The sequence below is a fragment of the Colletotrichum phormii genome (assembly GCF_030913505.1).
Source record: "Colletotrichum phormii strain CBS 102054 chromosome Unknown BDP81scaffold_16, whole genome shotgun sequence".
In the NCBI taxonomy this organism is placed as follows: Eukaryota; Fungi; Ascomycota; class Sordariomycetes; order Glomerellales; family Glomerellaceae; genus Colletotrichum; species Colletotrichum phormii.
In genome coordinates this window covers 251,739-279,164 of record NW_026851458.1, presented here as the reverse complement: position 1 = coordinate 279,164, position 27,426 = coordinate 251,739, and the positions used below count along the sequence as shown (strand labels likewise).

The 27,426-nt window shown below is 53.4% G+C and overlaps 6 protein-coding genes across 6 annotated transcripts; 2 read left to right on the top strand and 4 right to left on the bottom strand.

Annotated features, from left to right (window-relative positions):
- Positions 1-1,452: 1,452 nt before the first annotated feature.
- BDP81DRAFT_62050 (uncharacterized protein) lies at positions 1,453-2,838 on the bottom strand. Its single transcript, XM_060596068.1, has one exon. The coding sequence runs from the start codon at positions 2,481-2,483 to the stop codon at positions 1,632-1,634; it is 852 nt and encodes a 283-aa protein (XP_060442458.1). The 5' UTR covers positions 2,484-2,838; the 3' UTR covers positions 1,453-1,631.
- A 5,780-nt stretch (positions 2,839-8,618) lies between these two features.
- On the bottom strand, positions 8,619-10,455 carry BDP81DRAFT_325519 (acyl-CoA dehydrogenase; the record flags this gene model as incomplete). The annotated part of the gene is made up of 4 exons (XM_060584984.1): positions 8,619-8,955; positions 9,031-9,139; positions 9,216-9,492; positions 9,637-10,455. 4 exons carry the CDS (start codon positions 10,453-10,455, stop codon positions 8,619-8,621), a joined length of 1,542 nt encoding a protein of 513 aa, XP_060442457.1.
- Positions 10,456-10,568: 113 nt separating this feature from the next.
- BDP81DRAFT_61955 (uncharacterized protein) lies at positions 10,569-11,093 on the bottom strand. Its single transcript, XM_060596066.1, has one exon. It carries the CDS (start codon positions 10,943-10,945, stop codon positions 10,682-10,684), a length of 264 nt encoding a protein of 87 aa, XP_060442456.1. The 5' UTR covers positions 10,946-11,093; the 3' UTR covers positions 10,569-10,681.
- A 2,356-nt stretch (positions 11,094-13,449) lies between these two features.
- On the bottom strand, positions 13,450-15,364 carry BDP81DRAFT_433214 (uncharacterized protein). Its single transcript, XM_060590841.1, has 3 exons — positions 15,305-15,364; positions 13,623-14,083; positions 13,450-13,573 (listed from the first exon to the last, which is right to left on the bottom strand). Exons 1-2 carry the CDS (start codon positions 15,329-15,331, stop codon positions 13,811-13,813), a joined length of 300 nt encoding a protein of 99 aa, XP_060442455.1. The 5' UTR covers positions 15,332-15,364; the 3' UTR covers positions 13,450-13,573; positions 13,623-13,810.
- On the top strand, positions 14,958-17,519 carry BDP81DRAFT_433213 (flavin-containing amine oxidoreductase). The gene is made up of 3 exons (XM_060590840.1): positions 14,958-15,428; positions 15,637-16,222; positions 16,300-17,519. The coding sequence occupies exons 1-3, from the start codon at positions 15,276-15,278 to the stop codon at positions 17,196-17,198; spliced, it is 1,638 nt and encodes a 545-aa protein (XP_060442454.1). The 5' UTR covers positions 14,958-15,275; the 3' UTR covers positions 17,199-17,519.
- A 1,871-nt stretch (positions 17,520-19,390) lies between these two features.
- BDP81DRAFT_396581 (ATG C terminal domain-containing protein) lies at positions 19,391-25,718 on the top strand (the record flags this gene model as incomplete). The annotated part of the gene is made up of 3 exons (XM_060588206.1): positions 19,391-19,564; positions 19,648-25,638; positions 25,701-25,718. The coding sequence occupies 3 exons, from the start codon at positions 19,391-19,393 to the stop codon at positions 25,716-25,718; spliced, it is 6,183 nt and encodes a 2,060-aa protein (XP_060442453.1).
- Positions 25,719-27,426: the final 1,708 nt, after the last annotated feature.

Sequence of the window (27,426 nt, the reverse complement as noted above, 5' to 3'; positions counted from 1 at the left end):
GCGCCTTCCCTGAAGCGCGTCGTGCCAAGACATTATCAGATTGATCTACGCGCCACACTCTGGTCTGTGCGACTGTGGCTGATTCACCCCAACCAGCCACTTCTCAACTTACCGCGCTCTTCCTTCAGCCACCTAACAGCAGCTTGCTCTGCTCCAACACCATTTTATGCAGAGCTCCTCGACGAGTGTTTCTGCATCTCGATTCCGAAATGCACCCTATCATGCAATTTTCCGAGTTCCGGAAGCCCTATTTTCTACTTCCTATAACCTCGCAGCTCCCGATATCACTGCAACTTCGGGACGACCCAAGTACGAAGGCCGGCGGTCTGATTCCTTGCACAAACCTTGCAATGGAGACTGCATCGGAGCCACTGCCGCAGTGAGAAGACCTTGGGCGGGGCGCAGGATGGAAATGCAGAGCAACATGCCTTCGATCAATTGGTACGGCTAGAATGACTTGTGATACGGATACTGGTGGGCCTGCACGGCTACTCCGATATATCTACGGATACTTCCAAACGTTTCAAGGCTAATAAGATTGAAGGTGAAGACACTTTCTGGTCAGTGGGCCCCCCGAAGTTCCCCACGGACTACGGTCGTCCGGCCCGGCAGCTCTTCAACGGTCGCCAACCCCAGCGAATGATCGTCATGGTAGACTACAACATGGATTGATTCGTCGACCACAAAGATGTCTTGTTTCTGACTCTGCAAGAGCTCGGTTGAAGCTCAAATTGGCAATGCCGGGCTTCACATATCTCTCGCCCCTCGACCTTGCATACTCGCGGGAACACCGGATCACTGATCAATCTGATGACCACAAAGCGCCACGTTTGCAATACCTGACTTATGGGAAAACGACATATCACAGACGAGGCCAGACGCACCACCTATCTCGGGTTGAGAACACTTGCGGGATCTTGGGCAAAGACATCTGGTGCTCAGCCTGGCTTTCGCGCTGTATTGACTAGGGACGGCCCAGAATTGCTCTCAATACCACACACAGGAACGCAAAGCCAAGCTTGGAAAAGCATATCGCACGTGGCCAGCGACTCTCCATGCACGGCCTAGTTAACAACTTAACATGCTTGGTGTTCTGCGACTGACAGAAGCTACAAATACTTACTAGCAGCCCACAACATCTCTCGCACCCGATACCTATTTGGCTACAGCAATTAGCGGGACTCTCAACGCCTGTCAATGCCACGTCTCCGCTCGAGAGATATGTGGCAGACAATCTAGCGGACAAATGCCGGTATCCATGAGCAGGCCCCATTGCTGGTCTCCGCGCCGCCCCTATGACTTACGGGCTCTCCTGCATACTGCTGCGGTGGTTTGTGGTTACTTGCCGTTCTAGCGTCTTGGGTCGCAGGTGCGGCCTCGAAGAGGCCAGTGGTCCGGTAGAGACTCCACACAAGTCGCATTCGAAAATGCTTCACATTTGCAGAGATACAGTGGTGCCGTCATGTTTTCCCGGCGTCCGCCCATGGAGCTGATTCGGGCAGGTCGCGACCATCGCCGCTTCATTTCTCGGGTGACAGGTCTGCGCACTATGCGCCTGGAGCCCACGAGGTCCACGAGGAAGCCCGTCTGCTGCGTCGCAGCGGTTGGACACAAACCGCAGTTAACGATACCTAGCTTGTAGCTGCAGCAGACATGGGTTTAGTTGCACGGTGCACCCATTTCGTTGCGCGTTTGTTGCGTAATGGCTGGCTAAGCGAGAGAACATTCGATGGAATATCGTTGCCAACCAACAATTGCGGCGACAACGGGCACAAGCGAAGACGGTCGAATTGAACGTCGTGCGGAAGACCAGTACGAACGGGTAGGCCAGGACATGTTTCTTGGCAGTTGTGCAAGCGTCGCGGATAAGGGAAGGGTTGCCGGCGTAGCAAAGTACGAAGCGAAGTGGCTGTCGGTTGAAATGGGTGACCGGGTTCATCCGGTCTACGTGACTTCACAGGCCCGGGCGAAAAGCTTACCACCAACCTGAAAGGGAAGACTGGCCGAGATTGAACGCGGCAGATCTGACTGGACCGGAAGTGCATCTCGATGGAAAGAACCAATCCTCTGCTCTGGTTCGCTTGGATGGCATGGCTAAATGCGTTTCCGAAACTCGAGAATGGAATGAAAGTCGTGGGATTTGTGCGTTTATTCCTCCAGTGAGGTATCACGAAATGGGTTCCGAGGTGAGTAGGGGGGTGGAAAGGACGGAGCCGATGATCAAGGCTTTTTGTTCTTTTGGTCCTCTCTCTTCCGTGAATGGGGTTTGCCTTTTGATGAGGGGACGCTGCCGATCTGGAGGGGCCGTCCAAGCTTCGGTTCGGTTTAAACCTACTCTGATGGCATCTCCGACAGGGCTGTTTATCAGCCTGTGCCCTGGAGGCTAGAGCAGCGACAGGGCAACAGTCGAGGCAGATGGTTCTTGATTCGAAGGAAAGAGCTACGAAGAGACACCATGACACGGGAAGCTTTCTGAGGAGCATCTTCGAGTTTCGGTATTCCGCCAATGATCTGCAGCGGGCTTACGAGCTTCTTGAAGCTAAAGCTGGAGCTAGAATCACGCACACACCACTGACACCAGCAGTGCGAAGAGACCACAGTGAGGCATGTGTCATCCCACAGACGCACACCCAGCAACACCAACGAGTGGCCAGGCCGGGATCGCGGGGTACGAAACTGAGGCAGATGTAGCCGAGACTGCCCAGCACAGGGTTAACAATACGCGGACTAGGGGCATGCAAAGAGTGCTCATACGGTGTAACCTCAGGTTGATTATTCAGACATTACATGGACAGCCAGGACATCCTACAGGCTACGGCTCGAAGCAGCACTTACCAGCGACGACTTCACACTCGAGGACAAGATGAGCCTTGCCTGATGGACGACACAGTGTGAGCCAGCGTATCCGCAGTGTGCGAGATTCCCCCCTCTTCCATTCTCAGGCTCTGCAGGCTGTAGAGTGCAGGCTGCATGAGAGGGGCAGGAGCTGTGGCAGTCTGGCAGAGGCAGAGGCTTGTGAGACGGGAAACTTATCAGAGCCCACTCATCGGGTGAGGTGGGAGCGTGAGTGAGAGACCACTGAGATGGAGAGCCTGAGAGGAGCATGAGCATGAGCAGCCCCTCATCACACCTCACCCTCCTTGAATGTCAGGACAGGGAGAGATGCAAGGGACGGGAGCACAGTGGCACGAAATCAAGGATTTCCGACCCCTCGTAGGGATGGAAGGGGTTTAGCGAGGTTTGGGGCATCGGATTTCACAGTGCCTTGGGGCCTTTGGGTAACTTGGGGCCGGGCCTGGCCTGCCATTTTGGCCTGCCAATGCTGCCATTTGACCTGCCTCTCGGCGATTTTTAGAATCTTACCCAGGGGTACCCCACCTACCTGCCTTCGACATGCTGAATTTTCTGATTGGTATTTTTGTTTTCCCCATGGCAGAAAAAAAAAAAGTGTCGAAAAAAAAAAATTGGAGGGGCAAAAGTGAAATACGGACTGCGCGAGGACAGCGACGGATGGTGGGGGGGAGGGGGGGGGGGGGGGGGGTCTCACGATTAACTCTAGCAATTCACTTCATTCGATCGACTCAAGCAAGACTGGAAGTAAGTAAAGGAAGGCACTTTACTTTTACCGTGACCAACCCGGTCTGGAGCATCGACGATGGAAACTTGAATTTGTAGAGTCACCTGCCTTTGAGTTCACCGTCCCTGGAGTTTACGAAGAAACGGGCTCGAACCAAGCTATTCCATTGCCCCCCGACGGCTTCTTCTCCGTTCCTCTTGGGCTCTTTCCCCCCCATCGGAAATGTTAGAGTTTTGTGTCCCGTCCTGTTCGGCCTTATTGGAAGGTTCTTTAGGCTATCAAGAAACCTGAGCTTCAAGTGTCTTCATCTCGACTTCTTGAACCTTCATCGTCATGGGGGGGCAGCACCCAAGTCTCCAGGGAATACCTACGTAATGTGGTATGAATTTGACCATAGCCCTTGATGGCAAGCCCGGGTTGCTTCCCGACGCTGCATTGGTGAGGCAAACTAATAGCTGGTGCCCCCTTTTGCCTAGCCTGATTATGCCCAAAGGCGTTCCAACTGTGTCATTGTGCCCTATTATCTGAAGCTGACAGACGGCACAATCTCATCTTCGGCTATGGGAAAAAGGTGCCGGCGTGTGTGGGGCATTGGAGGCTAGGTTATTGGAGCTGTAGGCTGTAGCTAGGCACAAGCACAGAACAAGGCAGGCCAGCCACGATCATAGGTGTGTGAGGGGAACGGGAGATAAACAGGCACCTAGTTGGAATACCTACTCGACTGAGATGTGAGGCCGGTAAGGTATGTCACAATCATATTGACAGGCAGTGATATAGGTGTGTCTGGTCTTGTAAGACGGACAAATAAGCCGGTCAGATTTATATAACGCTAGTAATGACAACATTCAAGGGCATCAGCTGAAGAGTACTATGGCAAAGTGTACTGAGAGTTGAAGTGAGGTGAAAACCAACTGTGTCAATCCGCCATACACACGCACACGCACACGCACACACACTCATCATCATGGGCACTTCCCGTCACCAAGTTACAATCAAAACACAAATGCCGCCTGCCCGGCCCCAAGCCAGAAAGCCCAAGGAAAGGCCAGAAGGGGCATCCAGAGACGGGCTCTTCCCCTTAAGAGAAAGGGACTTGCCTATCTGATTGGTGCCCCGGCGCCTGCCCATCTACCAGATTTTCTTGGGCTCCACAAGGCGGTCTGACAATCCAAATTCGCTGCCTTTTCTTTTTTAACCTTGGCCACTCCCTGCCGCAACGACCGCTTCCCTCCCCTTCTCTCCCACAACACAAAACCACCACCACCCATCGCAAACCTTGCAAAACCACTACGAAAAAACACCCCTCCTTTTTTTTTTTCTTTCGAGCAGAGATTTTTTGATCACGACTCGATTATCCGCCCTTCATACGTGAGTATAGCCTCTTTTCTTGGCCGTCGTCCATTGAGAGGGGGAAATCCCCCTCTTTTCACCAATTTGGGATATTATTCACTCGACTGGGATCCCGTCATCGACATCACCAAACCCCCCCCAGAGCTTGCCAGCTGTCAACCACAAATTCACCTCTTGTATCTGACGAAGGCGGCGCACACGCACCTCCATCTCCAACTTCCCCACATCGCGCACCGCACACACACGCGCACACACACATGCCACTTGCCCCTCCCCACGTCAACCACATTGCGACAAGCCGTCTTTCGCCTCCCAGATCTTTTTCCCTTCTCACACGAAAAGCTTGGCTCAATTCCTCCCCTCGACAAATCTCAACTCACCTCATCGACTTTGCCGTTATTCTAACGTCTTTCTTCCAGTTCTGAACAGTACCGTTACTACTCCTCACCAACCCAATATCAATCGCAATGGATTTCCAGGGATCTGCCGGCGCCCCCCAGGCTCGCACCTGCTTCACCTGTGAGTAGCCTTCCCAGCTTCAGCGCTCCTCCTCCCCCCCCCCCCGTCTCACGACTTTTCCAACCTACGCGCTGCTTTCATGCTTTTCAATTTTTTCCACTTTCGTTTCTGTGGGTGGCTTTGTGGCTTTCGGTATCAACTGCGCACCTTATTCCGAGATTTGGTTGCCATTGGTTCACCGAGGTCTCACCGCTTCCACCCTGAGCTTCTCCCGCCTGTCATTGGTGGCTGTTTCATTTATGCAGCTTGCCTCTGGGCCCCTTATTTCCGAGTTCACATTCCTGTGTCCACTGGATCTCGAGGTTGCTGGCAAAAGCTGGCGCTGGGGGCTCTATCAAGCAACTACATGACTTTTCGAGTTTGTGTTTGGTGGGGTCTTCTCGGCACGAAGCTGGAATTATCACTTGGAAGAAGGCCTGGCAAAGCATTGACGTTGGTGTAAATGCTTTGCCAGCTTCGCATTTCCGGACCAGATCTGTCAAAGAAGGCCGCGTGTATGCCCTTACTGCGTCGTCTTACTGACTCTGAGCTGGTGTGCCAGTGACACCTTGATCCTGCAATTCCCCCAAACGTCATCACAATTCATGAGCGCAAGAGTCTGACCAGAGATATTTAGGCGGTGCTGCTGGTCACCAGGTACGACTTGCTGGAGGATGTCAAGATTCCTAGCTTCCGACTTACTGACTCTGTGTAGGCCCGCGAGTGCCCTAACCGTGGCGCCGCCAAGTGGTACGTTGGCATGATCTCTATTACCCGTTGCTCCATACTAACTTTGACGTAGCTACAACTGCGGCAGTGAGTTTTGATGTATCTGTGTGTTGCCGACGAGATGACTGATTGACGTTTGCTCTAGACGAGGGTCACATGAGTAAGTTCTTCTCAGGATGTTCATGAGATCGTTGACTAACATGCCTCAAGGCCGTGACTGCCCCGAGGGCCCCAAGGACACCAAGTCCTGCTACCGCTGCGGCCAGGCTGGCCACATCAGCCGTGACTGCCCCCAGGGAGGCAACGTCGGTGGCGGTGGCCCCTCCAGCTCCGAGTGCTACAAGGTTCGCTTTGCCTTGCCTTGACCGCGATGTCTTTTGGTACTAATACGAAATAACAGTGCGGTGAGGTCGGTCACATTGCCCGCAACTGCCCCAAGGCCGGTGGCGGCTACGGCGGCGGCGGCGGCGGCGGCGGCGGCGGCTACGGTGGTGGCTACTCCGGCGGTGGTGGCTACGGCGGTGCCAGCCAGAAGACCTGCTACTCCTGCGGTGGATACGGCCACATGTCTCGTGAGTGCTTGGGATGATCCCCGGATGGACCACCTTGACATTGCTAACATACCACAAAGGCGACTGCACCAACGGCTCCAAGTGCTACAACTGCGGCGAGAACGGCCACTTCTCCCGCGATTGCCCTAAGGAGTCTTCCGGAGGCGAGAAGATCTGCTACAAGTGCCAGCAGCCCGGCCACGTCCAGTCCCAGTGCCCCAACAACTAAGTCTGCGATGACTATCGGTGATGAGTTGTCTGCCCTCCCGGTAGACTCGGTTTCGAGACAGTTCGACGGGTTCGAGGCCACCATGGCTCACTTTTGCGATATCAACTAGGCATTGCGGACGGATGCTTTGTACATTTCCTTCTTCTCTACGTCTTTTTTTCGTCTTTTCTTCCTTGCTCTCATGTTCTCACGGCAAACAACTCTGGGACTCGGCCCGCGGAAAAGTTTTACACGGACAACGGCATATGAATCACGGCTTTTTCTTAACGCACCAAGATACACCTTTCGCATTGGGTCCGTCAACAACCTCGGCAAAATGCGGGGTTTGGTTCGGATCGTTTGGATGACGATGGCACAGCAACGCAAAAGGGAGACACAAGCTTTTGCGCTGAACCTCTTCTCTGGTTTTTCTTTTTACGGAAAAAAATAACTGAGAGGAGGGGGAGTAAGCAGGCAGAGTGGGAGGGCCTCTTTTTTTGTGGGCCGGCATAGTTTTCGACCTCTGATAGACTTGGTCTTTCGTTGCAAATTGAGCAGTCTTGCGAAAGGAAATGGACTCTCAAAAGTAACGAACGACCTGGGCAGTGTGGGCCGTTCTAGGCGGTCATGGCTGTCGTTCAGGGCAGGGAATGGAAAGTTTGCGTCGTAACCTCTTGTGTTCTTTGCTCTGGTCCAGTGTCTGTTACAGTGCCCGTGATGTATGTCCGTCGCCCGTCTTGATGTAGTGGTTTAACAGTCCAAGCAGGGGGCTACGGTCATAAGTCAGAAGTTCTTTGTTCTGCCCACCGTATGAGATGGGGGGACGTTGACGACTGGAAAGACAAATGTTTCTGAAACTTGGGGGTAAGCGCGTCGTCTCAACGCTGGAAAGTCTCCCCGTTGTCAGACTCCGTTGGGTAAACTTTGGACGCCCGCGTTTGGTTTTTGACATCCGTGCTTAGGTGTCGTGGGTGGCCAACCAAGTATGTACATGTTTCTTGGTACTCCGTATAGTCGATGGCCCCCCTCTGGGGTTTGCCTGTTGAACCTGCATGAAAGACGGAAGGGGTCGACCGTGAGCCCCGAATTGTATTACCTCGACGACTAGGAAATGCTGTCAAGTGTGTTATACATAAGATACGCAAAAGATGGAAGCTATTCGATCCCTTTGAGAGAGAGCCCTGAAGGGGATGGTGAGAACAAAAACCGGAGACGGTGCCGTGACGGCGTCTCTGCCCCCTTCTCCGAAAAGAGCAAATCAAGCCCGGTTCGAAACGAAACCCTACTTACCTCCCGCAGTAGATGCCGGTTCTGAGCACAGGTAGGTCGTCTCGTCCCCGGTGTATATCCGAACTCTGTTGAAACTCACGAGAGGGATAAGGGTTGGGGAAGAAGGTTCAGGTCAGGATTGTCTTTGGAGCGTTAGAGGCTCTTTGACCGTCGAGGGGGAAAATGTGATCATCCAATGTCTTGTCCTTGTTCAAATGCCTCTTCATGGAAGAAAGTTTGGTGAAATTATTCCAGACTGATTCCTTTTACAGTACAGATATAGCTGACAAATTAAACCCCCCTTCTTCATCCTGTCTCCGTCTCTCGCACAAGGCGTCATCTCGGCCTGGTGTAGCGTAGCCTACCCCTTGGATGAGACGCAACGGGACACCGATCATCATACAACATGATATCCAGACCCCAAAGAGATTCCCCCTTATAACCTCGACTTAGGCATAAACTTCATAGCCTGCCTGACCCCCAAATCACCAAGCACCTCCTCCGCGCCACCAAGGATAGCATCAAACTTGTACGTGCGGTTAAACATCTCAATCACGCGGCCCATGCCCGTCCGCGTGAGCCCGCGGCCGCCCCAGATCTGGACAGACTCGTCGGCGATCTCGTGCGCGGCGCGGGTGGCGCTCATCTTGAGGAGGCCGATGGGTCCGCCGAGGTGTTTTGCTTGTTCCTTGTAGGGCATCGAGTTCATCTGGTAGGTAATCGTCTCGAGCCAGGATTGGTGGGATTCTACGAGGGCGATCATCTTTGCGAGCCTGTTGGGGGGAGAAGTGTGTAAGTGGGAGATCGCAGGTGAATATAGGGGGTGGGAGGGGGGTTGAGGTGCTTACTTCAGGCGGATAACGGGTTGGTCGATGAGACGCTTTCCGAAGACGAGACGCTGGTTTGCCCAGAGGAGACACTCTTCGACGACGGTTCTGCATTGGCGGATAGTGGCGCCTTGAAATATCACGGTCAGCTCGTTCTACCCCTCTTACAGCTAGGGTGGACGTGGCGTCCAGGGACGAAGACTTACAAGCCATGGTCCACCGCTCGTGGTTGAAGTTGCTCAGGATGACGTGGATACCCTTGTTCTCCTGGCCCAGCAAGTTCTCTACCGGGACCTTGACGTTGTCAAATGTGACGAAACCCGTTCCTGCGGCCGGAGAGTAGGATGTCTTGATAGGCCTGGTCTCAACCCCTTCGCCTCTCTCTATAAGAAGGACGCTAAGGCCCTTGTCTGTCTTCACGCCAACAACAAAAAGTCCGCAGTAGGTAGCGTTAGTAATCCATTTTTTTGTTCCATTGACGATCTATTCAATGGTTTAATTAGTAAATCATCACTGTGTGTTGTTGTGGTATTGTTGTGGTTGTGGTGGAGGGAGTCGTGATGGCTGCATGGGGTTGTGGTTGTGGCAGAGGCAGAAAAGGGTGGGAACAGAAAATGGTATACTCACATAATGTTTTCCGTCAGGTGTCTTTTCCGCAGTGGTTCTGATGCCTGCAACATCACTTCCAGCAAAGGCCTCGGTAATGGCTAAGCAAATCTTCTCTTTGCCGCTGAAAACTGAATCCGAGACGCGCTTGCGCAGCGACTCGGAGTTGGCAAAATTGAGAACGACCGGCAGGCCAATCGTCATGCCCGCAAGCATACCGTCCTGGAAACCACGACAGTTGGTCCTGGCCATTTCCTGGCTAAGAATCATGTCGTGGAAGTAATCAAACTCCTCGCCCTTGACAGCGCCGCCCAGGAGCTCCACGCCGTGCAGGTGTTTTCCAGGGCCGAGACGCATGTGCAGCACGCCCGCCTTAGACATCTTGTCAATGAGCTCTTGGGGGATGGTCTCGCCCTTCTCCTCGCACTCGAGGGCTACGGGGGTGATGTGCTCGTCGGTGAACTTGCGAATGGCCTTTTGCAGGGAGCGATGGGAGTCATTGAAGTAGGGGGACTTGAACTGTGGCGTGAGCCAGGTAGGCTCGGCGTAGGGCACGGGGGAGAGCTCGCCGGGGCCGGTGACGATGACCTGGGGTTTCTCGCCCTCGACGGTGCCGATGACGAGGGTCTTGTCGTACTTTGTGAGGACATCCTGACGATGGAGGTTGTAGAACTGGGTTGTGGCATCCTGGCCTGCGACCTGACGGAGAACGGCCTCGCCACCGGGGTGACCCATGGCGAAGTCGGTCAGGTCATAGACCTTGGAATCGATGATGCACCAGAGGGAGTCCTCCGTGTTGTTCTTTGCGACCTCATCGCGGGAGAACGTCTTTGCGGCCATGGTGGGCGTTTTGGAGTTCGTGCTTGGACTCTTTGTTACTCGAACTAACGGGGGACAATCGATGGGACAAGCTATGGCGGTCTGGCAGTCGAGTTGTAGGTTCGATTCGTTTACGTGGTATGGATGTCCGTCGAGGTAGGAAGGGGAGTTGGAGTTCGCTCGTCAGAGTGCGGATTCACGAGGATAAGAGAGAGTCTGAGCAGGTCGCAGCGGCGGTCTGGCCACTTTAGTTGAGGAGGCAGTGCGTCTTTCGGATGACATCGGTCTGGGGGGAATGGACTGCGTCCAGCCATGTTTGGAAATGGTGCCGCGAGCCTCGGCTCTTGTGGAGCGTGGGCGACCTTCCGGGTTTGTGCTGATATTCGGCGGAGCTGTGATTGGACGGCGGGAGGCTGGGGAATGAAGCGGCGTCTGGGGGATGGCACTTTAGCCTGGCCGGGGGGGCAGCGGGGAGGATGTCGAAATGTTGACTAGGCCAGAAGCTTTCCATTGTGTTTGCACTTTCGGAGTCTACCGCGGCCTTTGTTGATTAATCACCCTAGCGAAACCAAGAGACCCCTAATAGAAATTGACTTGCCGTTTGATGGGAATCTTGAGAGAAAAAGTTGCTGCGAAACTTGGCTCCAAAGTAGACATGGTCGCTGGTTGAGACGTCTGAAAGACTGCGCGACGCGACAGAGCCCCCCCCCCTGTTGATGCTCCCCACAAAGGCGGGAAAGCTTTTACCCCGCAGAGGGGCCGTCTCCCCCGTACAGTTGCATCTCTCAATTCAATATTGAGATTCCGAGGTTCGAGGTCCCCTTTTCAGTAAACAGAAAATCAGCCAAATCTGTTCACATAGGGCTGCCTGACCACGCACGATAAGGCCTCACAGGTATGTGGTGTCGATACTGCAGCCTCCCAGATAAAGTGATCAAGGACGTGTATGTTGTAACTCGTGGCTTAGAGAGATCTGCCCCCGAGCTCTCAGAGTCTTGAGGAGTTCCTTGGTTCTGATCAGACGGCGAACATTACGCTGACCTTGACATCAGACCATGCGAATAATTTTCACCAACATCGGACTGTCGTAGGTAGGCGAATATATCCATCGTGAATATCTTTTGTCCAGCTGCGTACAGTAGACACGAGTAAGGCTGCTTTTTCCTACTTGGCTGGTCCCTGGCTCTTCATGGCGTGATCTCATCCCAGCACATCGGTCCAAGCCGGTTTCTAAGTACGACTCGGATCATACGCAAAGTTAAACATGGCTAGTGCAACCACAACATGGGCTCTCGCCCAGAGTGGAAGAATGACGTCCACAGGCTTTGGGATGCCGTATCCTTTGCTAGTTGTAAGGTGCATCCGGGCCCATCGGGATATCTCCAGAGTCCACAGGACCAGTCCGATTCTTCAAGCCCATTGACTGAGAGAGCCTTTGGTGTTGATGTCGATGACACCGTTTGCTTTACTCACTGCCAGCTCCTGACACTTTTCTCCAATAGCAGTCACAAGTTTAGTTGACCACAAGACGTTGCCGACGCCATATAGGACATCAAAAAGACCTGGGACATCGTCCGATGCTTCTTGTAGGAACGCAAGCCGCAAAAGATACCTGACGTGATGCTGCCAAGAAAAGCCGTTCCGAGTATGCTAAATATAACGGCATGAAAGTGCGTCATGTTTGCTCCCGCAGTAGTTTCGACCACAAACCATCCTAGGAGCAAGTGGGAGGCGACAATGGCCAGAGCGTGTCTCAAAAGTCATGCGGCTGTCTCGAAGTTGGTCGTCCACAGCCGCCTCAAGTCTAAGGAGCGGGAAGTGGACCGGAGGGCGGAGTAGACTCCCCGCCACGGCTTCGATCAGGCCGGTCACCCTGTTCCGGCCCTCCCCGGGTCTTATCGAACGGGGAACCGACGAGGAAGACTGATGCTAGAAATTGGCCCCGGAAGATATTGTTGCAAGAGTTCAACTCGGTTGCTTTCAACAGAGGGCCCAGGACGAAAGCGACAATATGAATCAAGGTGTCGCGCTGCAGGTTGACCACGTCACTGTGTGAGATATCTATATTTGTGCCGTATTTGTGCGATGCGACAACTAGAGTTCATTTAGAGTCGTGGCGGTGGAAGCGAAAGAGGTTGAGGGCTTCGAGTGAGTTTATGACACAGACAACCGGCAACCACCTTGAGGCACAAGCCCCATTCCGAGGGGAACCCGCAGATCTTCCCGCACGGTTGGGTTGCCGTGTTGAAGACGAGGGCGACGAGGGCTCAAAAGGCAGATTGCCATGACAGGTGATTCTCCGAAGCGTCGGTAGATGATAGTGGCTGAGGTGGCTGGCTGTCATCTTGCGACTTGCCGGCACCGGTGTGCACTAGGAGAATGCAAAGAGGACGAGCGATGATGGCCGAGGCATCGTGACCTTGGGGATGAGGCTCTGTCTGGTACTTGGCTGGGCCCGGCAAGTGGGAAGGGAGATTGGTTATCCGTACTCCGTACACGGTAGGTAATAGAAGGGACTCTGCCCGTACTTTGTAGAAGATGGCATGATCGGCGGGATTTTGACCTAGGCGCGTCAGCAAGGCCCCCCGATTGGGCGTGTTGGAGGGCCTATCAGCATCAGGTGTGGCTCCTTTGAGGAAAAGATGCCGCAAGTTGGATGCTGGCACTTGGCACTTTGTTTGCTGTCAAGGTAGGTAAGAAAGCTTGAGGGTATCGTCGGCTCCTCTTATTTGCAGTTTCAGTACGTTTCCTGGCAGAGCATCGAGTCAGTTGGTCGGCATCGTGACAGGGTGGGCATAACAGAACGTGTGTCAGTCGACGAGAGGTAGGCTGGCGGAGAGGGATGTGGTGACTTGGTGAGTCTGTGACAGGTGGAAGGGGAGAGCATGGATTCATGGATGGAGATTAAGGTGGAGGAATGACGCTGTTGGTGGAGAAGGAGCAGTGAAGTGTCACCGGTCCCAAAGAGAAATGCCCCTCCTTCTTTTTCGTCGTGTTCCACCTTCCCAAGCACCGTGGCACCCTACTCGTGCCTACCTTGGCTGGAAGTATTGATTCTGCACCCACTTTCCCTCATTCTCTGATTCTCTACAAAGCAGTTTCTCTTCACCTGTGCTCCGTAAGGCAAGGTAGATACGGAGTAAGATATCAGAAGTACCTTGGTCCTTCCCTGCTCAAACGTAATGTAGGTACAGCAGCAAAGTACCTCAGCATTCCATTTCTCACGACACTTTTGCGCCGTCGACGGGCTTCCCAGGTTCCACCGTTTCCAGTTCCACCGCACACCAGCACAACTTTCATTATCCGATCCCGCCCTTTCCTGGCAACTGGGATCTAACCCAAAAGACCCAGCCAGAAAGACCCTGAACGCCCAGGTTCACTGCCAAAAAATTTCATGACGGGAGCTGCAGCTCACCGAAAATCCAAACTGGTCCCAGATCAGCAACATCAACCTCTTCCCACATTCTCTCTCCCGGGCCTCTCTTTCTTTGTCCCTTCCTGGGCCTTTCTCGTCTGCCTCTGCGCCTCCGTCTTCGTTTACGCCTACGCCCGAGTCCCTCGTTCTTCTCTGCCTCTGTCCTTCGTTATCCCGCATGATATCGAGGCTTAGCGCGCGCGCAGTCTCCCCCGCCCGATCGCTTATTGCATTGTAAGTTATCACCGTCGATGCCGATGCTCTCCTTAGAATCTTATTCTCCCTGCCCTCTGCTCTGCCTCTCCAGTTCCTCAGTTCAGTTCTTAGTTCTCTCTTTGCCACCCCCCTCGTTTTCCCGTTACACAAACACGAATATGCCCTGCGTCGCCTCCCAATGGAATACCTGGCATGGCCAACCGTCACCTCTTCCCCGCGGAAAGCCTCAGGAGCGATGGCGCCGCTGAACCAGTCGAGCGTCAAGCGTCAAGCGCAATTACTTTCCACGTGTTGGTGGCTCAATTATAGGCTGAGCCAAATTGCGAAAGGCGTTCCGTCGGAGCATAACGGCGCCTACACCCCCAGCTATTTGGAGCATCTGTTACGCCGTTTCTACGCGAGCCTAGTCGGCGACAGCCCCGAGTACTTGTTACTGCCAGTGCCTCGAGAGGGGAAAGATGACATGGAGGTGTAGTTGGGAGTTGCTGTGTGTTGAACAGCATCTGCATGACAACCTTTGTCGGAAGAAAAGGATCATAGTGGTTTTTGGCAAGCTGCGGATTCTGGAATGGCAAACATGTCCCCCAGTCATCTTCCTTCCACCACCTTCTCCGTCCGATGCACCTTTCAAGTCTTTCACGAACCTGTTCGGCCACGCAAGGTATTACTATCACCTCCAATCGGTACTACCTTATGTGGCGCACACCTTGGCTCAATCAAAGGCACTTCCGTCATCAACATGGGGAGCCCGTCACCTTCACCATACCTTATCTGGACTTTCCTCGCGCTTAACCTTCCCGGCCGCTGCACCCAGATCCACGGGTCCTATATATCGACTTTGCCACCCTGGATCCTGACCCGAACGTCTTAGCCGCTACGAGCAAGATATTTCACCACGTTCTTACCCCATTCTCTTCCCCACGGTCGTTCTGCTGCCTCCTCCGCCTGACCTCTTCTCTCAACCCTCAAGACCGCAATAGCTCCTTTTTCTCCGTCTCACTCAGTCTGGGGTTTCCCCAAACCCATCCGCAGGCCCGCATCCTGTGACTTCACTTGTTTCCACTGTGGATTAGCATTCAACCGGCAGCGTTGCGGCTTAGTTCGCCCGCGCTCTCCCCCGTTTGATCGACTTCCGTGACCAGATTATCAAATACTACTACAATACCCTCTCTCTCTCTCTTTCTTTGCATTTCCTCGGATACTTGCCGCCATGGACGCTTACTCAGTCTCTTACACCAGCCCTACCAACCGGAGTACATCCCGCATTTACCAGGATTTAGAGACCTGCCGAGCCCAGAGCCTCTTTGGGTCCGGACAAGACAAGCTGTTGATCAGATCGCTGACCATGGACTCACTTCTGCGGGTAAGTCTGCTACTGCTTCTTGTCTACCACGTGCCCAACGTTGTTAGTGGGACGCTTCGGGCCGGGGCCACCGACTGTCTGTTCTGATGGGCGAACCCGCCTGATTCTTACCACGACCGTACCTTTGATCTATTATATGCATCTCAGTGTACAAGACAAAAGCCACATGTCATGTTTGTCCAGGCAGTTTACTCCTGACACGTCACAGCGCAAACAATCAGAGTCGGGTCCAAAACCTCACATTGCTGTCATCGGTGCTGGCCTCGCCGGTCTGCGCTGCGCTGATATCCTAATTCAACATGGCCTGCTGGTGACCATTATCGAAGGCCGAGAACGACTTGGAGGACGTATGTTCCAGGAAACACTACCCAATGGCCACACTGTAGACCTCGGTCCCAATTGGATCCATGGCACGGACGACAATCCCATCAATGACTTGGCCAAAGAGACTGGAACTGCCGTGGGCAGCTGGGATCACCGTTCGTATGTGTTTGATGATTCAGGGAACTTGTTTAAGCTGGATGAGAGCGAAGTCTACTCGAGTTTGATGTGGGACATTGTCCAGGACGCCTTTCAACACTCGAACAAGAACACGGCCAGCATACACCCCGATGAGAGTCTCTGGGACTTCTTCCAAGAAAGAGTAGTCAAGAAAATTCCCGACAATGAGGAGAATTTCGCCGAAAAGCGGAAAACCGTTCTCCAGATTGCAGAGCTCTGGGGCGCTTTCTCTGGCAGCCCAATCACGACCCAAAGTCTCAAGTTCTTTTGGCTTGAGGAATGCATAGATGGAGGTAAGTGTTTTCTGACGTGGAGTCTTAATAGACTTGCATGGTTCGCTGTGATGGTAGCTGCAGCTGACCTATGGAAGAAAATCTGTTCTGCGCCGGTACATACGAAAAGATTTTCGAGCGAGTTGCAGAGCCCGTGAGGCACAATGCCGATGTCAAGTACGATACTATCGTTACCAAGGTGGAGCTCAAAACATTGGAGCGTCCGAAGCCCAGGGTTCACACCAACACTGGTGAGGTTTTGGAGTTTGACGACGTCGTCATGACGGCACCCCTGGGCTGGCTGAAGAAGAATCTTGAAGCATTCGAACCGCCATTGCCGGAGAGACTCGAGCGTGGAATCCAGGCCATTGGATATGGATGCCTGGAAAAGGTATACATCAGCTTTCCCAAAGCGTTTTGGCTTGAGCCCGACGCAGAGGGTCGCGTGGTGCAGGGCTTCTGTCAATGGCTTGCGCCAACATACACTCAAGAGACCAACCCGAAGAGATGGAACCAGGAGATTGTTGATCTTGCCTCGATGGGCGAGCATTCGCACCCAACGCTCTTGTTCTACATTTTCGGAGAGGAGTCCAAGTTCATTACGGAAGGAGTGTCGAGGTTGAAAACGATACCAGAGAGAAACTATTTCTTGTACGACTTCTTTAGGCCTTACTACTCCCGGCTACCACACTATGACGAGAACTCGCCCGATTGCAAGCCGACGGGAAGTCTGTCGACGGACTGGCTGCGAGACGATCTGGCTGGCAATGGCAGCTACAGCAATTTCCCAACGGGACTGTCGGAGGGCGACAAGGACATTGAAGCGATGCGGGAGGGCGTACCGGAAGGCGGTCTGTGGCTGGCGGGCGAACACACGGCGCCGTTCGTGGCGCTAGGGACGGCGACGGGAGCCTACTGGAGCGGTGAGAGCGTCGGCCGAAGGGTTGCCGAGGCCCACGGACGGGCGAGCAGCAAGACGCCAGAACAGGACCAGTAGCTAGAGCGCCGATTGTCGCCATTGCGGTCAACCCAGCCAACGGAGCCGTCTCTCGGTCAGCCATGATTGTGGTGGCATGGCTCGGGATTGGGCGAATCGTAAGGCGAATCCTGCATGGTGGGTGATGGGTGGGGGGAGTAGTTGGTGTCTTGCATTCTGGCCAGGGTCAGTCACTCTGCCGAGGGCCTTTGTGCTGCGTTCTCTTTGTTGTAGATGAGATGACCACGACGATGACGGCCGTCATTTGATTCTTCAACGACTATTTACAATGAGTATAATATTTTTTTTTTCTTAGGGCGAAGAGCCTCAACACTGCTATCCTGCATTCATCCCCGCTTGGGGAAATCTTGGAAAGACTTCTTACGTCTGGATTGCATATCTGAGCACTGATGGTCTGAAACAATGTCACTCAGGTAAAATAGGCTGATGTGACAGACACTTTCCAGACCAGACCGTCCTCCGCCTTTGTTGTCTGCTCCTTGTTGATCCGAGTCTTGTAATGGGGATTGTGTTGAAATTGGCTAAGACAAGTTAGACAACTTGATGGCTGGTGGAATGTGGGTCTGTCATTCTCTCATGACAACTTCACATGCAGATGAGTCTCTGAGGGAAAGACAAAGTTGTGTACATTTAGGTACTGTACGTAACCCCAACACTGTCTGACCTATGTATATATGCCTGGGCTACTATATGAGAGATAGCTGCCATAATACTACAAGAAATTGCAGAGCACATAGAACAGTTGTCCTCATGGAATGGAATGGATGAGTCCGGACAGTCAGGGAACATGTCAGTGGGTGAAGTTCTTGTGTAGTTGAAGTCATCTTTGGTTATTCGTGTTTGGTGTTTGAAGACAAGACAAAGAGGTACGTACCGCGATGTGAGAATACCTAAGTACCTATGAGATCGAGGCGAGCAACGGGAGGTGTGGCGGGTTCTGCATCAATCAGGTGGAACGGACGCGCAGGTCACTGCACCACCACGGAGGGGACATTCCTCACAGTCACAGGTGATGGAGCCCCTCCCCTCCCCTCCCCCTCTCCAGTGCCCACCTCACTGAGGTGGTCCTGAATGCCCCCAACATCAAACCGTCCTATCGGCTTCAGCCACGGTCATTCCTCTCCCCCCTTGTCTACCTTACCTTATCGATAAAGGCCCATTTTGGAGCAAGTCAACTGATAGAGGACCCCTGCCACACCCTGTCGGTTGACGGTGACGTGAACTCAGCCAGAGTCACGCGCTGTTAGAGGCAGTGGGGGGGGGGGGGGGGGGGAACCAATCTTTAGTGCATTTGCTTGGCTGGGAGTGAGTGACGGGAGTGACCTGGATGCCTGTGTCCCGCCTTTCCTACTCCTCATTGCTCATGCTTCGTTGTTGCTCATGCTCTCATGCATGCTTTTTGTCCAGACCTCCTTTGCCTCCCATCTGTACATGTACAGCCCAGTCAACAGTCTGTCTACCTTTTGCCTCACCTTGCCTTACCTTAGTCACGGTTTTGCCTCATCACAACGTCCGGGCATCAATGACCTATCTGCCTTAGGTTTTACTCTTCTGTCACCACCACCACCACCACCACCACCACCACCACCCGTTGCCGCTGTCCAAGAGCACACCAAGGTCTCCTCCTCTGTACCTTACTCTTCTTGGGGTTCCATCTGCATTTGCCTTTGCCCAACTAAAGCGCTTGGGTCCAACCTTGAACTACCTGACACCTTCTTGTCCTTCTTGTTTCTTTTTTCCCTTGTACATCTCCGACCTCTTTGATTCCGCCTCTCCGGCCCCCGTCGGCCTTTGCCTCCTCACTTGTACCTAGTTTCCACTTCACCCACGATCTATCTCGACATCTGAACCTCCGTCGTACCGAAACCTTTCTCTGGATGACCAGCACACCATGAACAACGTCCCCGCCTTGGGCAGGGTGTCTTTTGATAACACGGCGATTACAGCCTGCAATACCCATGCCCGGTGAACCGCAGCGTATTGACCCTCCGAATTCGCTTGAAGACTAGCGCAGCTTTCTACTTCCTCCAGCCTAAGGACCATATTCGGGCCAACCTACTGTAACTTTGAGGCTATCCTCCTCCTCCCTTACACCTCCGAGACCCCCAAGCCGATCGATAAACCACGGGCTACCGTCGCTCTTCTCCCCCCAACCGAGCAACCCACCGAGGGTTGCGAACACCGAGCTCAACATGGCGACGATATTCCAGAGCTTCAGGAGCTCGACTCTGTCGAAGCGCCTCCTCATTTACGCCCTGCGACGTCTGGAGCTGTTGGACGAGGAGACGCTCGACATGGAAAACCTGCAGTTTGCGCTGGGCAGGACAACAACGGCCGAGTTCAAGGATGTCGGAGTGCGCCTCAAGGTATGTCCCGTCTCACAGCCGGCCGCTTGATTGAGGGTCATGACCAAGTCGGAGGACTAACAAGATCCTTGCGTACCCTCTAGAAACTCGAACGACTTCTCCAGCTCCCCGCTTCGTTCCAGGTCCAGAAAGCCAAAGTGCTAAAACTCAACGTTACCATCCCCGTCGACTTTTACACGAGCCCTATAATTATCGAAATCGACGGTGTCGACGTCCGGTTGAAGGTGTCAACTCTCGGCGACGACAAAAAGACAAAGCCCGCAGCGAGGAGTGACGATACTCGGGGCCTGCCGAATACGGTCAACCTCGCGCAGTCGTTCCTGAACGAAGATGCGGCGCTAAAAGATGCGAAACTTGCCGAAGAGAAGAGGAGGTTGGAGGACGCCCTTGCGGCCGAGACACAGGATCTGGGCGGTTCCACAATGAGCGAAAGTTCGATGAGCGACGATGGAAGCCAGTTCGGTACAGGGCAGCCGTTGTCCCTGCCGGGATTCCTGGCCGGTTTCCTCCAGGGCATCGTCGACCGCATCCAGGTGCGCATCCGAGGGGTCACATTCCAAATGGATGTCGAAGTCCCCCTCGAGCCGAACTCGACAACGCCGGAGCTCGTCACTTTCCAGCTCGCGTTAGATCGCATAGATGTTGAAGGTGTCACCGCGGAGGCGCACAACGACGAGGGTGCGCCGACGATTGTGCCGAAAGATGGGAAGCGGCACATTGCGTTGTCCAAGATACGTGCCTATTTGATTTCGGAGGCAACTGTATTCTCGCAGTTTGCACGCTCTCCGTCCGTCTCATCTCCAGCCGTTTCTCAGTCACCATCTTTCGGCGAGCGCACCTCGGCATCAAGACACAGTACCTTTCGACCGACCATGCAGGAGAGCTTCCTCTCTGATTCTGCAGACTTGTCCGAGGTTGACGATGCGTTATTGCAGGACAGCGAAGAAGCGTTCAACATCCCTTACGATTTCTCGAGTCAACCAGAGGAACAAGTAGAAGAGGAGGAACCGACAACGCCTAGAGCCTCGATATATCAAGAATTTTCTCCTCAAAGACACGTTCCATTATCCCAGTCCACTATCCAAGGAGACGAAGATGGGCCTGTACCGTGGGCCAGTTTCCAACGAGAAGCGAGGTCAGAGCCGTCGTTACAATCAGCAGACAATGACATGCTGAATGATGTGGGTGACTTCGGACCTACGGAGGCGTTGCAGCAATCCGTTGCAGCCCCTCAGAGCTCGAGCTCTGGCGAGGTAGATGATCTGGCGCAATCTCACGTTTTTACGCACGAAGAAGCCGAGAGCATGTACATGAGTGCCTTTTCGCAGGCCGAGCCATCTGGATCGCGGATGCCAGGAGGGTGGGATGCAGATCCGAGCCCAGAAGCCTCTCCCAAGCTGAAGAAGTCGAGCCCCGTGCCTAGACAACACACAGCGCCAGCATTCGAAGCAGCTCCGAGTATTCCTGAGTCCAAACCTCTTGATAACATGGAAGCGCCGGCATCGCAAAGGTCTCAATCGCCGCCTCCAACAGATCAGGCCGATCCTGGATTTGAGGATGCAAAGGAGCCGCCATGGACGAGTTTCACAAGGGATGAGTTCGCAGATGCGCCAGCACCGGCCGACGACGTGGCAACCCCAAGAGGACCGACGAGACTGGTCAAAGAACTCGTTTCTCTACAAAACATTTCCCTCTACGTTCCATCGCTGCATCAGCATGCACATGTGCCAGCCGATGCCCAAGCCTCCATTTTGAGCCAAACACCAGGCTCACCTGGCCTGGCGAGATCAGTCGCGCCTCAGCTTCCCGGGGCGTTCTCAGTGTATTCTCCTCCGTCGGCATCGAGGTCGGGCTTTGCGCCAATGCCAACCGAGCTTCCCTTCGCCGAGCCAGACAATGATGGGGCGCTGGAGGTTCTTTTGTCGCCCTTGGAAATACGATTCGACGCTTCACTGGCATATCTGCTTGCGGCCGTGGCTGGAAAGCTGTTGGATGCACTGAAGAGTAAAGACGGTCCTGCCCCTGCTCCAGCTCCAAAGACGGCTGCAAAGTCACAGCAGGAATCAACGATGCCCGATATCAACGTTGTGTTTGAGAAAATCTCACTTCACTTCCTCCATCAACTGGGCGGTGTTGCCGATACGGCGGAAAGAATACTGGGCTCCCCTGGTTTGCAGATGCAACCTGAGATTCTCCTCCGAACGGATCTCGATAAGCTCAACGTATCACTCAAGTCATCGCAGAAGGGTCTAGAAACGACCGTAGATCTCGAAAAGTTCCGCTTCGGCTACGCGAGGGACGACATCATCTCATTCGACCAGAGCCTTCAGATGAGGGCCTCTGTTATGGACAAGTTCCCTTCAGCCGGCTCCGACGTGACTGTGAAGGTGGTCAAGTCGGCCGACTCAATTCGGACAGAAGTAACTACTTTACCACTACTGATACAGCTCGATTTACAAAGACTGGACGAGACATTCAGTTGGTTTGGTGGCTTGAGCAGTTTCCTTAACATGAGCTCCTCGATGTCATCGAATGCTTCGCCGTCCGTCAGAGCGCCGGTACAACCACCTCCCAAACCCCGAGGAGTTCGGTTTGACGCCCCAATCAACCCGGATGACAAGTCGGCCTCGGCAGAAAACAAGATTGATATGCGGATAGGCGGCTTTAATCTCGAACTGAAGGGCAGAGAGTGCAGCGTTGGATTGGAGACGAGTGCGGTCAAGATGGTGAGCCGAGATTTGGGAATCGGCTTTGCAATCAGCAAAGTTCGCTTGGCAGGGCCGTACATAAGGAATTCCCGAGCAGAGCCGCCCATTTCGGCCGAGATTGGAGGTGTACGGTTCGAGTATCTCGCAACGCCAAAAGACAAGGACCTTGAAAGGCTCCTCGAACTCATCATCCCATCCAAGGTCAAGTTCGACCAGGGTGATGATGAGATTATGGTGGACACGCTCCTACGACAAAGGCGCAAGGGTGGGGTTCTGCGGGTGACCTTCGACCAGCTGAACGTAAGGGTCGATCGCATACATCAACTGAATTGCCTTCCCGCGCTGGGCGAAGAGGTGGCCCGACTGGCGACCGTCGCAAAATATCTCCCAGAAGACGACAGGCCTGGCATCCTCCTTCTTGCTGAGGTCAAGGAGCTTGGTGCTGTCGTCGACTTGGGCGGCAAGCTTGGCATGATCAACGCGAACCTGCAGAACTTCGAAGTCGCTCAGATTACAGTGCCCTCGTTGGTGGCATTCGGCGTCCACGCCATCTCCGTGAATCGCAACCACCGAGAAGAACTCGTGAGCTCTTCAACAACATTACCGCCGGGAACGCTCACCCAAGGCCCTGTCCTCATGGTACGCATGATTGGAGACGAGATGGAGCCGGTGATCAAGATCAAGATGCGCGATATTACGGTCGACTATCGAGTGCCGACGATCATGGATGTCCTTGGACTCGCGGAGGATGCTACACCACAAGATTTCGAAGCCAGCCTTGCCGCATCTGTGGCCAATCTTGGCGAACAAGCACACTCTGCCTTGACCGGCAAGAAGCCTCAACCTCCTCGTATGACTGACCCTGCTCGACCGAATAGTAAGCCTATGACGGTCGACTTGGTCTTCCGCGATTGTTTGATCGGCCTCAATCCGTTGGGGCTGCCCTCGAAACTCCTCATCGCCCTGACTGATGCTCGGCTTCAAGTGGTTCTTCCAAAAGATGTGGATACCACGGCCAACTTGGATCTCAACAAGGCCTCGATCTTGCTCATTGACGATATTACCAACGTAGGAGCAAGCTCTACCGTAAACCGTCGGCAGTCCGCGGATATGTCTTCCCACCAGGTCTCGCGACTCGTTTCTCAAGGCTACGTGAGCATCTGCTACATCTCATCCGCAAAGGCAGTGGTCAAGGTGTCGGAAAGCCGTGACGATGGTGAAAAATATGTCGATGTCGAACTCCGTGATGATCTACTTGTGCTGGAGACATGCGCCGATTCGACCCAGACCCTCATCACCCTGGCCAATGCGCTGACGCCGCCTACTCCCCCGAGCAAGGAGAACAAGTACCGCACCTCAGTTGTTCCTGTCCAGGATCTGCTGGCTTCGATTTCTGCCGAAGCTTTTGGCAGAGCAGAAGGCGATTATGACTTTGACAAAGACTTTGAGCTCGCTCAGGAGCTAGGCGGCAGTGATGAAGACGATATGTCGGGCAATGACAGCCCCTTACAAATCGACTCACGTTATTATGAGGACGCCGGCCCTTCGGAGGCCCTCTTTGACGCAGAGGGCTCGATTACATCGAACGCTACAACGACTCAAGATACACACGATGGGGTGTTGCTTACGAGCTTCAACGCAAGTGCATCACACCATTCCGATGATGGCAGTGACCTGGTGATTCACGAGAATTTCTTCGGCAAGGGACCCGAGACCGACGGTAGAGCCCAGGTTTGGAACTCGTCGAGGAACAGCTACGACGCAGCGCCGAAGGAGCTTGTTAAGAGGAGCCCACTCCGAGTTTCAGTCCGCGATGTGCACGTCATTTGGAATTTGTTTGACGGATACGATTGGGAGCGCACGCGCGATGTCATCTCGAAGGCTGTGCGAGACGTCGAGGATAAGGCCTACGAACGTCGCCGCAGATCAGAGCGTGCGGTCTTTGAAGACGACGCGGAGGAGGATGAGACGGTGATTGGGGATTTCCTCTTCAATTCCATCTACATCGGCATCTCATCGAAGCAAGACCCCCGAGAGCTCGCACAGATGGTTAACCAGGAGTTGAATGACAACGCCACAGAGACTGAGTCTCTCGCAACAACAGCCTTCACGACGGCGACCGGCCGAACGGGAGCACCCAGACCCAAGAAGAGATTGAGGTTGAATCGGAGCAAGCACCACAAGATCACGTTCGAGCTGCAGGGAGTCAACGTTGATCTGATTGCCTTCCCACCTGACTCTGGCGAGACTCAAAGTTCCATCGACGTACGGATCCAGACTCTGGATGTGTTTGACCACGTCCCTACTTCTACCTGGAAGAAGTTTATGACTTATGACCAAGACGCTGGCGAGCGGGAGATGGGAACCAGCATGGCTCACCTGGAACTGCTCATCATCAAGCCACAGCCGGATCTTGCGGCTTCAGAGATGGTTTTGAGAGTCACTCTATTGCCACTTCGACTTCACGTTGACCAAGACGCACTCGACTTCATTACGAGATTCTTCGAGTTCAAGGACGACAGCGCTCCCGTGCACAGTTCGACGAGCGATGTACCATTCCTTCAGAGAGTCGAAGTTCATGATATTCCCGTCAAGCTGGATTTCAAGCCCAAGCGAGTCGACTATGCAGGTCTCAAATCAGGCCGGACCACGGAGTTCATGAACTTTATCATCTTGGACGAAGCACGTCTGACACTGCGACACACTATTATCTACGGCGTTTCTGGATTCGACAGAATGGGCAAGATTCTCAATGACATTTGGATGCCGGACGTCCAGGGCACTCAGTTAGCTGGCGTCCTCGCAGGTCTCGCGCCAGTGAGGGGTATCGTTAATATTGGCAGCGGATTCAAGGAGCTTATCGAGGTCCCCATCAAGGAGTACAAGAAAGACGGACGCATCGTTCGAAGCATCGGAAAGGGCGCAGCGGCGTTTGCTCGCACCACCGGCACTGAGATGGTCAAATTCGGAGCCAAACTGGCCATCGGAACGCAATATGCGCTGCAGGGCGCCGAGGGCCTCCTCAACAAGCCTCAGACTGACAACACATGGGAAGAGGCTGATCTCGACCCAGAAGAGAAGAAGCAGATCTCTCTGTACGCGGATCAGCCCACCGGTGTCATTCAGGGGCTGCGCGGGGGCTACTCGAGCCTGACGAGAGACTTGAACATGGCCCGCGATGCCATCATTGCGGTTCCGGGCGAGGTGATGGATAGCCAGAGCGCGCAGGGTCTTGCCAAGGCCGTGTTGAAGAGGGCGCCTACCATTATCTTCCGACCGGCTATTGGAGCTAGCAAGGCTATTGGGCAGACGCTCATGGGCGCGACGAATACCCTGGACCCGCAGAACAGGCGGAGAGCCGAGGAGGTGAGTGACCCAGCTTGTAGTCAGATGTTCCATGAAGTCGTCCCTGCTAACTCTTCGATTAGAAATACAAGAGGCATTAAAGATTCCTGTGGAAATTATTATTTTTTACAAAGAAATGCACGCGCATTACATACACCAGATACCAGGAATAAGGCATTCGGGACTTTTTCTTCTTCAATCGTTTCATTGAATTTGAATGCGGCGTTGTCGTCAAACCGACAATTCCGATACGACCGCATGGAAGACTCGCATCATAGACTGGCGAAGGAGGGACTTTCCCATTTTTATTTTTATTTTAAGTCTTGAAAGTTTCTAACCAGGGTTACAGTCCTTTTTTTTTTCTCTCTTTTTTTTTTCTCTCTTTTTTTTTCTAATTGGTCATTGGTCATTATCAATTTGGACCTTTCTTTTTCTTTTGTTGTTGTTGACTCGGTCTGGGATATGGGGGAATCGGGAATGGGAAAGGGTTTCTGATTTTGTTTGTTTGGTGAGAGGGGGGAAGAGGGGGGGGGGGGGAGGCAGTTTGAGAGGCAAAAGAGCGTTGTAGACTGTCTTTTGAATCATTGTAACCCGCTCGTAGGGTATTAACCATCACAATTTCGTTGAAGTTTGACCAGTTGAAATTTCCTTTACGAGGTGATTGCGAGAGCAGTGCAGTTGGACTTCCGTTGAGAAGCAGTCGGAGGGACGAGGATGGAGTTTCTTGGTTATTGTTGTGAATGTTAGGTCCATGCCAATGTGATGATGGGTTCCGCGCGGGGGATGAGAATCACCCAAATGGGCGAGACTCAGGATTTAAGGGGGCGGCCATCTTGGCGTATGTTTGTCTGGTTGATAGTAAGTGTGAGCCCACTGCCAGCCCAGAAGTCGACAGAACTCTCGTCGATAGTTCAGTTTCAGTTCAGTTCAATACGTAGAGACGGGCAAACTGACGATGATTGTAGTAGCTCCAGTGCGCGGAGATCTTGCGGTTGTAAAGTCATCTCACAGCCGTAATCCGAATGTTTCTTGTTTAAGGATGTATTGCCAGACTTGTCCAGCATATCGTGGCCTGAGTCATCACTCCTCTTTATTCATTTTTTAGTGGGTGATATCAGGCCTCTATTGTCATTAAAGAAATTTTGCCAGGCGAGTGCTGTCAGAGAGGCGAGGCCGTCTTCTGGCGCCGCCTGCCGGCTTTTTTTCCCCCAGGAAAAAGCTCTACACGATTGAAGGGGAGTCCTATTACAGGATTGACTGAAGGAGTTTTACGTATATTCTAGTATGTATCCGTACTAAACGATAATCCCGTCACTGAGAAATATTCCGCAAAGGATGTAGCGTAATTCAAACGACAAGCAACCCCTTTTGCGGTATTACGAGGTGGGTGTGTGGTGATGAAGATATGTAGTGGTGGTAACTTCAGGAAAGTCAACATTGCCAGACAGCAAAATGAACTTGATCGTCACTCATTGGGGTATCTATCTTCTTTTAGAGGAAGGGGACTTTTTTTTTTCCGGACACTCCAGGCGTGCGGACTAACGAGTCTCGTGAGTACCTATAGAGAGAGAGATAATCACCGCGACGATAATCGGAGTTTTTGAACGCCGGAATCTCGGAAACCGATGTTCTCCATAGTGAGGAGGGGTACCTTACGGAGCAGGGTTGCCTACGGAGTACCTAAGGTAAGGGTATGCAAATACCAGCAGATGCGCCTCGCTCTCGCGCGCGCGCAGTGCGCACATGCTGGATGCAGCTACTGGGCCGCACCGGGATCGCAAAAGCACGTCAACGGCCATCGAGCTCTGT